The following is a 12,056-nucleotide window of genomic DNA, read 5'->3' as shown; positions in this document are numbered from 1 at the left end:
ATCCTTTATCCAAGCAAACACATTTGCAGCTGAACTATTTTCAGGACTGGGGCAACTCATGGTAAAGGTGTATGACCTTACATCACTTGCCTTTTGGTATCACCTCTGGGTCTGGCTCCCACTGATGAGATCTCAATAAAGGTCGAAACCGATCTGAGTAGTAACTTTTCCCATAATGCACAGCATTATACATACACGTAAGGATATGTGCTTTGCATTATAGGATACTAAGGCAAGTGATGTGAAGTCATACACCTTTACCAGAAGTAGTCCCAGTCCTGAAAACAGTTCAGGTGCAAACGTGTTTGCTTACACTTGGATAAAGGATTAAACCAAGTATATAATTTCTTGATTTCTTTAATTTAATTCAACATTGTTATGCAACGGTCACTAACCAGTATTCCAAATCTGGCCACATGCTTATGATTCTTTGTGACAAATATTTCAATACCTTAAGCAGTAATTATTGGTGTAAGCCATTCCTTATGGATTATCCTTGTGTTTGATTTTTGAGTGCAACTGCATTTCTAAAAAACTGCCTTTCTCTTCTAAATTATGGATTATCCTTATATGTTTTGATGTGATTTTAGGTCTTGGCATGCCAAAAGCTGGAAAGATGTGGATCACCATTCTCCATCTCAGGATCATACCAACATCAACCTGTGCGCTCAGTAATAATGCTATTTAGAAAATAACATTCAGATTCACCATCAGCTTTCTGAACAAAATCTTTACAAGTATCTAAGTTTTATCTCGTCATACAAACAGCATTTAACAAATGTGGTGTAATTTTTTCCTGAGGTCTGTTAAAATTATGGTCCTCATCAATTTCTTCTTTACATTTAATTAACTAATATTCTCATTGTTAATCAGCAGTCACTTGCTAGTAAATTATATACAAAAATCACCAATTATGGAGTTGCAAACTGTTTTTGATCATCCCCATCAAGGATTGTCTGCTACATTCTCTGTACCTTCTTTTGCTTAAAACATTAAGATGTTTGAGCTTAGGGCAGAGTTCCATTCCCAAAAGCTTATTATAAAAAGTTCATGTGTCAATGGAACTTTTCTTCAGCTTACCTCAGCACAGAACTTCATAGAGATCTGTTGTTTTTTGGTTTTTGACTGTGTTAAGCAAACACGTTTGCGCCTGAACTATTTTCAGGACTGGGGCAACTCATGATAAAGGTGAATGACTTTACATCACTTGCCTTTTGATATCACCTCTGGATCTCGCTCCCAGACCCAGAGGTGATATAATACTTTGGTTTTTGACTGTGATGTGAAGACTGGTAACAAATTAGAAAATAAATATCAAGGTGGCTGCAAGATATTCTGGAGGTTGTTGAAAAAGCTCAGAAATGGAGGAAAGGGTGCTGTAGCTGTAAAAGGAATTAGAGATGATAAAGATGAAATGAAAACTAGAGAAAAAGATATCCTTGATGTATGGAGTAATTACTTTGAAAAATTGCTAAATGAAACAATCACTGACAACACAGGTAGTAAAAAACCCTCAACAGGCATGCAATCAAGAATACATATCCATAAATAGAACAAGCCATCAAAAGCCCGAAATGTGGAGAGGCAACTGGAGTAGATGATATTCGAACAGAAATGGTCAAGTATGGAGGTATAAAAGTCCTGCAGTGGCTGCACTGCATAGTTCAGAAGGTCTGAACAGAGGGACGAATTCCAGATCATTGGAGTAGAGCTCTCATAGTACCCATATATAAAAAGGGAAATAAAACTGAATGTGAGAATTACACACATATTTCCCTACTGAGTGTTCCTGGTAAGATTTATGCAAGTATACTTGAGAAACAGTTGAGAATTGTGGAAGGAAAGTTTCGTGAAGAAAAAGCTGGATTCAGGCCAAAAGAGGCACTCGGGATCAGATTTTCCTTTATGACAAACAGTTGAGAAATCATCATCAAATTCCAGCCATGTACCCTCAAGGGGGTGTACAGGATATGATAGTACTACATGAAAAATTTACATTATTACTATCTTCCAATCTATAATTTTCCTCCAAATCAGTCTGTTACCTGTTCAAAACTCCAACATTATCAGATCTTATATTCCTATCTTCAAAGGCACTTTTTACTGTATCAATCCAACTATATCTTGGACTTCCTCTGGGTCTTTTTCCTGTCAACCTGGCAGATAACACTTGTTTTGCTAATCTTTTTTCCTCTTCCATTCTGTTTAAGTGATCATACCACCTGAGATTAGCTCTACTAACGAATTCCTGAATGCTGACAATGTCAATTTCCTAATATCCTCATTTTTAATATGGGGCATGAACAGATGGCATCTGTTTGTGCCCCCTAGTCTTTCTCGGGACATTCATATCTGCAGTCTCTATCAAAGTAAAAGACTTTGATCAAGTCTTTTACTTCTGATCCAGCTCTCAGATCCTTAAGTTTAAATTGGGGTTTAAACACTGTCTTGTATACAGCTAATTTAGTGTTTTGACTAATTTCTCTCTTATTCCATATAAATTTATTCAATTCACTTCCTACCATACAAGCTTTGTTGATTCTGTTGTCTATTTTGATATTTAATTTAACATCTTTACTAAAAATTGTGCCTCAGTAGCTGAAACATTTTACTTGTTCTATAGGTTCTCCATTCACAATGCAGTTGATATTTTCAATGCTTCTTCCAATTTTCATTGTCGTTGTCTTGTTATTGCTAACCTTCATACCATATATATTACAATAGTTATTCAATTTAGTCAGGGAATCTTGCAGACTTGTAGCAGATTTCTTTAGAAGTATAACAATCGTACACATAAAACAAAGAGCTGAGATTAACATCTCCAATTTTGATATCAGGTTTAATACCACTTTCCTTCATAATGTGATCCATATAGATGATGAATAACAGAGGAGATAATGTACATCCTAGTCTAAAACCAGATTTAACATTAAACCTTCTTCCTGTACTTCATTCAATTCTAACTGCTGACTTGCAACTCAAATAAAGACTATGTATTGCTTGATATAATATCCCATTGACATCATACAACTGTAGGGTTTTGAAAATCTGATCCTGACAGCCTCTATTTGACCTCAAGCCAGCTTGTTCTTCACCAAGCTTTTCTTCCACAATTTTTCTCAACCATTTCTCAAATATAATTACGTAAATCATACCAAGAACACTCAGTGAAGAAATACCTCTGTAATTCTCACACTGTTTTATTTCCCTTTTTATATATGGATACAGAGAGCTCTATTCCAATCATCCAGAATTCATCCCTCTGTCCAGGCCTTATGGACTATGCAGTGCAGGCACAGTAAGATTTTTATACTTCCATGATTGGACATTTCTGGTCGAATAGCATCTACTCCTGTTGCCTTTCCACAGTTTAGGCATTTGACAGCTTTTTCTACTTCAAGTATGGATATGGATTCCTGAATCCATATCCATACTGCATCCCTGTTGAGTGTTTTTGTACCACTGTACTATCACTGCTTGTTTCATTTAGCAATTTTTTGAAGCAATTACTACATACTTCTTTTTCTCCAGTTTTTGTCACCTTTATCATCTCTAATTCCTTTAACAGCACTCTTTCCTCTATTTCTGAGCTTTTTCAACAATCTCCGGAATATCTTGCCACCTTTTTGATATTTATTTTCTATGTTCTTCCTAAAGTCTTCCCACGACTTCTGTTTAACTAGCTTTACACAGCGTTTAGCTTTTTTTTTTTTTTGTCTCTGTAATTCTCTAAGAGCACAATATGACTTATTTGCCAGGAACTTTTGATATGCTTTCTTCTTTTCCTCCATGCCTTTTTAACTTCCTGTGTCCACCATGGAGTTCTGATTTTTCCATTCCTGCAGACAATCTCACCACCTGCTTCTCTGGCTGAAACAATTAGCATTTTATTCAGGATTTGCTACTGAATCTCCAATTATTGGTTCCTGTTCACAAACTCTTTCATTTTTTCTTGAATAATGTTTGTATATTTTAATCTACAGTCCGCATCTGAGAGCTGCTCAACTTTTATTCACTTTAAAACTTTCTTACATGTTCTTTTCAATATGAAATTCAATTTTATTCTGCTCAAGTTGAGAAATCATGGGAATATAACAAAGGTCTGTATTTAAGTTTTGTAGATCTGGAAAAGGCATATGACAATTGCCAAGTGAAAAGCTATTCAAAATGCCACAGTTATATGATATCAATGGGATATTATATCAAGCAATACTTAGTCTTTATTTGAGTTGTAAGTCAGCAGTTAAAATGAAAGGAAGTACAAGAAGATGGTTTGATATTAAATCAGATATCAGAATAACCTCTGTTATTCATTATCTATATGGATCACATTATGAAGGAAAGCTGTATTAAACCTGATATCAAAATTAGAGATATTAACTCAGCTCTTTACTTTATGCAGATGATGTTATCCTTTTAAATAAATCCAGTACACGTCTGCAAGATTCCCTGACTAAACTGAATAACTGTTGTAATAAATTTCGTATGAAAATCAGCAATAACAAGACAAAGACAATAAAAATAGGCAGATGCATTGAAAATATCAAATGCATTGTGAATGAAGAACCTATAGAACAAGTAAAACATTTCAGCTTCTTATGCATGATTTTTAGTGAAGATGGTAAATTAAATATCGAAATAGACAATGGAATCAACTAGCTGGTATGGTAGGAAGTCAAATGAATAAATTTATATGGAATAAGAGAGAAATTACTCAAAACACTCAAGTAGCTATATACAAGACAGTGTTCAAGCTAATGTTAACTTATGGATCTCAGAGCTTGGTTAAAAATAAAAAACTTGACCAAAGAATAAAGACTGCAGATATGAGAGTCCTGAGAAAGATTAGGAGCATGAACAGATGGCATCAATGGCCATATCATATTAAAAAGAAGGATATTAGGAAAATAACTTGACATTGTTAGCATCCAGGAATGTGCCAGTAGAGCTAATCTCAGGTGGTATATGGTCACTTAAGCAGAATGGGCGAGGAAAGATTAGCAAAATAAGTGTTCTCTGCCAGGTTAGACCCAGAGGAAGAAAAACCAAGATATAGGTGGTTTAATATAGTAAAAAGTGCCTTAGAAGACAGAAATATAAGATCTGATAATATTAGGTCTTGATAGGTAACAGACTGATTTGGAGGAAAATTGTAGATAGGAAGTTAGTGGTGATGTAAGTTTTTCATGTAGTATTACCATATCTCATAGACCCCTTGAGGGTAACATGTCAGGAATTTCATGATGATGACAAAATATATGCCCAATTCATGACATTTTTTTTCAGTTATAATTTGAATGTTTCCACAAGTATTAACAAATGACAAATATTTTATGAACAGTGACCAAATGTGTATTCTGAAAATGTGGTTTTAAACAAACAAAATATCAGCAGACTTAATAAACTTCTATTTTTGTTTAATTGTGGTGTTATTAATTTTGTTAAACTAAAAATCTATAATATCTAAAATCAAAGGATTTTTCACAGAATGATAGGAATATAAAATTCTATAATATCATTTAAATGAGGCCATCATAACTGTTCTTCATTCATCAGCCTGAGCATGCAAGTGCAATTCATTCTCACCTATGGATAACTTTCATTGGATGAGTTACTCTACCAAATGATGTCACAAAATAACACAGCATTATGTACAAGCTATTAAAAAGATCAGTAGCGCTCCTGGTTACAAATTTTAGACTTACAAAAAGAACAATTTACTGTTAATTGTGTATATAAAGAAGTCCCAAAAAACAAACTAATTTGTGAATTAGCACAAATTCATATCTTAATTTTAAGAAGCCAGTTATTGTTCATCTATTAGACTGGCCATCCTAATAGAGAAGACATAATTATTCTCCATCTGGGACAAAAATTATCCTATACATTAAATAAAAAGAGATGGTTATCCTCTATAAACATATTCCAAAGCTAGGAGAACACAATCTCCTAACCAAAGATTTTATCTGAGTTTGAATAATCAAGATATTTAGGAGGACAAAATGGCCACATTCTATAGCACATAAGTGCTCATTATTGGTTCACACCTATTTTAACAGATCTGAAAGATGGGTTAGAAGCAAAACATTAAAGTCCATTACATGAGAACTCTAAGGAAAAATGGAAGAATTAACCAATGAAATCATGACAGAAGAATACTGAAAATGAAAGGAAAATCAGACAATGCTCACTACAGCACATAAATTATAATTTACTCAATACAGCAAACTACTGAAAAGTTCCATAAACAATGCTCTAATGAATTTTCTTTGCCCCCCCCTATAGGTTCTCTATGGTGAAATAAAAATAGCAGAAAAGAGCAGAGATGATCAAAACATAAATGACTTCCTTTAAATAGAAATTACTAAAACAAATATTAGCTGGAGATTGCTTTGGTGAGGACAGCTAACATGGTGGGCTACCCTCACCATGACTTAGTGCAATAATTTAGTATTACTTCCATACTAAAGAGAGAGGAATTAATTTTTAAAATACCAAAAGTACCAGCTCACAACAAAATAAAATACCTCAATAAAATTAACAGTTAGTCAATGACTGAAAAAGATATACCATTAAAACACCACCACAGTGAATTTAATGTAACAGATTAACAAAAAAGAATCTCAGCTAAAAGATATTTTAAGCAATTCACTAAACCGTTCTTTTAGTCCTACAAGTTCATTATAGTGAGAAGTGAACATAAAGATCAAATGGCTAATTTTTTATTTTTGTCGTCCAAATTTTTATTTTCTCCTCCACAGTAAGTTTTAATCATATCTCTTGAAGAATGGTACAAATAATACTAGATACCTTTTTCTTAAAAAAAAAACTGTAAATAATAAATAACAATAAATGAGGATTGTATGTACATATCACAGAAAAACAATACCTTTTAAACCTGGATGTTTTTTGAAATATTTCCAATTCTTTTTGCCTTTCTGCAATAGCATCAACACCTAACTGAATGTCAAAATTATTCTGCTTATCAGGTTTGAACACCTAAAAATATCAAATATATTTCAAAATCAAGTCACTTATATACACACACACACACATCAATGAAACACTAAATAAAACATTAAAAGGATATCTATCACCTCAACTAGCAAAATATTTAGAAGAATGTATGTTACAAATGAATTCAAATAAACCATAATTATTGCTTTTTTAATATTATTATTATTATACGGGCCATTCCATGGAGTCCGAAGAATCATCACGGGAGACCCAATCTATTCACACAATCTATCATAGCTTTCCTTGAACCCAATAACAGACAAAGCATTCACAACTGACTTTGGCAATTCATTCCACTCATTCACCACTCTCCAAGCAAAAAATTCTAGTCCTCACACCCCAACTGATCACATCTTTATTCAACTTCCAGGGATGATCCCTTGTTCTGGTCCCGCTAGCAAAATGCTGAAACATTTCCCCTGCATCTATCCTATAAAATCTTTTAAGCAACTTAAATGTTTCTATCATATCCCCTCTTGTTTCTCCTATCAACAAACTTTTGCAATTCACACACCTTCAATCTATCCTCATATGGAACATTCCACAGGCCACTGACCGTCTTGGTCACTTGCCTCTGAATCCTCTCCACTGCTCTGTCATCCCCCTAAGAAACCCAGGGGACCAGGTCTGTCCATTCTACAAGATGAAAAACCCCAAATTTAGTCAATGAGACTGGCTAGCTCTCCTCATGAAAGTTCATGTATCTGACTGAATTTGAATTAATCTTTCCAAGTGAAAAACAAACATTACATGAATACTACCAGAATTTTAAGTAACTGCAGTGCTAAGACCTATTTTTTGGCATGACAGACATATATTTATTTATACAGCCATTATTACATAGTCACAGAAGACACTGTTATAATTGCAGAAATATCAAAAATGCTTGCAAAAGAAACCAATTACTATTCATATTGAAATGTGCATGAATTATATTTTTGATGTAAAATAACAGAATAAATTTGACTCATTACTTATGCTTTTTGGTAATATATATCTGAAGTAAGATGAGAAGTTCATTTAAAATAAAACAATAGTGTTAAAACCATCTAGTTTTCAGAACACTATTCCTGATTTATCTAACTTATGTTACTAGACATACTATAGTTGCTAACCTTTGGTGGGCAAGAGAAACCAAATATTTGATCACCACAGGTAAATGTTTCACAGAAAGCCACCAGTTATAAATGGCTTTCTCAGAAAAATGAGATTCAACTTTAATATCATTAATCAAAATTTTAAATTCAAATTAATTAAAAATACAAGCCCTAACATGAACTTCTTGATACCAAGTGACCACAAGAATAATCTTGTAATGAAGTTTGCTATAGCAAATTTCCTTCAGAACAGCATCGTACTTAATTTCAGTCAAGACATTGTGGTAGTTTAACACATACTATTTGGATTATAAGAGGTTTTATATACAAAAAACGTCTACTAATTTCGCTAGCTGTAACTGACTAGCTTTGTCAAGACAAGAAGAAAAAACTACTAGTAAATGCAAAAAAAGGAATGCAGTAACTGTTAACAATAGTTAGACAAAATTGGAAGGCTCGAGTGACATGATACGCATGAAGCGTGAAGAGTCAGTCATTGTTACAAGGTCGCGTTACATAATTTTTGGCGTAATGTAGCTCTGTTAAACTTAATGAGTTAATTAGATTTTTCCACATATCCTTTAATATAACCCCTTGGTTTCGATTAAGGTTATATCCTGTTCGTAGGACTACTGCAGCTTCTTTAAACGTTTGACAACTGTAATCCTCTTCTATATATGGCATGGCACTGTTATCCCAATCTACTGAGTGGTTTGAAGTTGAGAAATGATGTGCCAAACCTGAGGTGTCTGTTCCGTTGTGATTGACATCTCCTACATGTTCCTTCTTTCTAATTTCTAGGCTTCTCGAAGTTTGGCCTATGTAGGATAGTCCACACGTGCATGGTATACTATAAACATACCTGCATATTTGAAGAAAGCTACATTGTCTTTAGGCAATCATAAAAGCTGTCTAGTGATACTCGTCAATTTAAAAACAACTCTGATGTTATAAAGCTTCATAATTCTAGCTATTTTTGTGGAGAGTGATCCAACATAAGGTAAGACGATGGATGAAGTGTACTGAGTTGCTATACATTGTTGTTGGAGGTTGTTACTGTAGAGCAGGGGTTCCCAACCTTTCTGTTTCCTAGAGCACATTCTAAAAATCCAGTAGGGCGACGGGCACCATCTATTTTTTTAAGCAAATTTTTTTAATTCATTTGTTAAATGAATACATACAAAGGTTACATACATACAAATTATATGTATTCATTTGTTAAATGAATACACAAAGGTTATAATCAAATGTTTTATTACTTAAAAGTTTACATTATATAAAAATTTAAATATATATATATATGTAAGTTAGTGTGATCTTTGGCATTCCATTTCATTGGCCAGTGCTTCATAATTAGGAGAATATGATGATATTCCAGTTCTTAAACTGGAATGAACAACTTCGAATGCACATCTACTTTACATTGTATGTGTTTAATACTCATCATGCGTCATTAACGCATGCATCATATAGCATACCATGAATTGTGGCGTGATTATTTCAAACTATACGGCACACGGTTGAACAGCAGCAGGCACACACAAATTGGTCAATGGGCACCATGGTGCCCACAGGCATAGGATTGGGAACCCCTGCTGTAGAGAATTTTATTGATTATGTTTTGAGGATAACCATTCTGTGATGGAGATTTAGATATAAGGGAAAGTTCTGTATATGTGTCTTATTCTTCTGTGACTATATTTTGGGGTCTGTTTCTTTTGCAGCATTATACATAAGCTAAGAAACAGAGCCTGAAATATAGTCACAGAAGAAGAAGACGTACATACAGAACTTTCCCTTATTTTTTGTCTATTTCCATATTTAATTTGCCACTTTTACTAAATATAGTGCCCTAAACAATTGAAATATTTTACTTGTATAGTTTTCTAATGAGAATGCCCTGACATTTGTAAATGGTGTTATAATTGCAGACATATCAAAAATGCTTGCAAAAGAAACCAATCACTCCTCATATTAAAAAGTGCATGAATTATATTTTTGATGTAAAATAACAGAACAAGTTCGGCTATTTTTTTATATCTTGAGTATTCCTGATTGCATTCTTCTCCAGTATTCTCAACCATGGTTCTGTCACTGCTTTTTTCATTTAACAGTCTTTCAAAGTAATTACTCAGACATACAGAATATCTTTCTTGCTTTAGTTTTCATATCATTTTTATAATCTGATTCCTTCATTTCTAAGTTTTTTTCAAAAGCCTATAGAACATTTTGCCACTTTTGCAGTATTTATCTTAGAAGGAATTTTGTCTCATAAAGGAATAGCCAGTTCAGTTGAACACTTTAGCATCCATCCTGATATCCCATCAGTCCCTACTGCTGAATTCTTATTGAATTCTCCTCCTCCAGTGAAGAGGTAGCAGTGAGCAGAATGTTGCATATACCGAGTTGATAGCTTTTGGAAAAGTGAGCACTCATTAGTTGAACAATCTCTTCTGTAATCATCTACATTCAGTAGAGTTATTCTTTCATATTCATTATTTTTTTACTTGCAACATAATGATAGAATTCTTTTGAAGTGTCTTTATCTTGCAGACCCAATTTCTTTTCATACTCAGTCAACTCTTCTTGCTGGCTTCTTATAATTTTCATAACTGACATCATCCTTATGCACACAGTATTCCTTCCATATCATCCTTTTCTTACAAACCTCTTGCTTAATAAGACTACACATCCATTTCACTCTTACCCTTTTTATCCTTCAAACTGTAGGACACATTCCAGTATTGCTTGCATCATTTAAGTATTTTTTGAACGATTCCTATGCAATGTTGATATTCTTCCCATCCAACTAATACCATGGTGCAGAATCCAGCACACTCCTCAAATGGTCATAATTTCCTCCTTCGTTGTTCAGCATGTAACTTTTTCTGAATGGAACATTCATAAACTTAGTCACTTTCCAAGTGAGTATTTCATGATCGCTGTCTCCAATCAGAGTCAGAATAATTACATCATTGACTGAAATCTCCTCTGACACTATAATCAAATCTAAAATTTTTTGAATTAGGCTTCCTTCTGTCACATGTTGCTTGAGGAGGTTGTCTTGCATTAGCTCAATAAATTCAGTTTTATTCTTCTCATGAGAATTTACTGCTATCCAAACATTGATTGGATAATTAGTCTCCCATTATGATTACTCTTTTTCTCACTCGTCTTTATTTGGTGATACACTTCTTTGTCACTAGTAACTAATTCACTAGGTCTGTAACAATACCTGACTATGTATTTGATCTTGTGAGACTCCACCTCACACACCATGTGGCTTCAAACTCACTGCCACATGAAAAACTGTTACTAGTATTAGTTATTCATTTTAACCTGCTCTCAACTAAATAGCAATCACATCCTATTCAAATCTCCTCTTGTATCCTGAAATAGCATCGCTATCAACAATAACATTCAATGACTCGTTTCTCATATCTTCTCTCCATGTGTATCTGTGCATGTATTTATATTAATGAATATGTCAGTGATGACTAGCTGTATCCTGCCTGAACAGAAATCCAGCAGTATTTACTGATATTATCAGCTTTGTTCTTTCTCTAAATCATTCCCAAACACTTGTTTATATCTAGTATTTGTTTCCTCTATGTTTTGATCCAACAAGAACAAACATTTTCTTTATGTGAACTACCTTCTATAATGACTTGAAAAATTCCTCCACTTCTTTGTTAACAGAACCTTCAATAGAAGGTTCTGTTAACAAAGAAGTGGAGGAATTTTTCCAGGAATCCTTCCATAAGCACAAATAATTCCACTTGTCTGATTCTCCATTTTGAAATTTGCCAATATCACTCTATTTGAAACTCCTCACAATCAAGAAGCTTATTTTTGTCTTTAGTGTTGAATCCTATAGCTACTCCTTTCTTTCCATGATTGCTATTGCTCAAATATAACATTTATTATATAGCAGAACTTCGC

General features: G+C 33.7%; 1 protein-coding gene across 1 annotated transcript in view; it reads right to left on the bottom strand.

The window, feature by feature from the left end:
- The window catches only part of pav (kinesin family member pavarotti), a 222,903-nt gene that overhangs the window by 172,310 nt on the left and 38,537 nt on the right, over positions 1–12,056 (bottom strand). The window contains exon 5 of the mRNA XM_090412700.1: positions 6,890–6,999. Within this exon, the coding sequence (XP_090268826.1) occupies positions 6,890–6,999 (110 nt within the window). The remainder of the gene's footprint in view (positions 1–6,889; positions 7,000–12,056) is intronic.

Source organism: Typopeltis vanoorti, chromosome 23 (assembly GCF_054136105.1).
Source record: "Typopeltis vanoorti isolate ZY-2024b chromosome 23, IOZ_Tvanoo_1.0, whole genome shotgun sequence".
In the NCBI taxonomy this organism is placed as follows: domain Eukaryota; kingdom Metazoa; phylum Arthropoda; class Arachnida; order Uropygi; family Thelyphonidae; genus Typopeltis; species Typopeltis vanoorti.
This window is presented reverse-complemented; position numbering and strand designations above follow the sequence as displayed.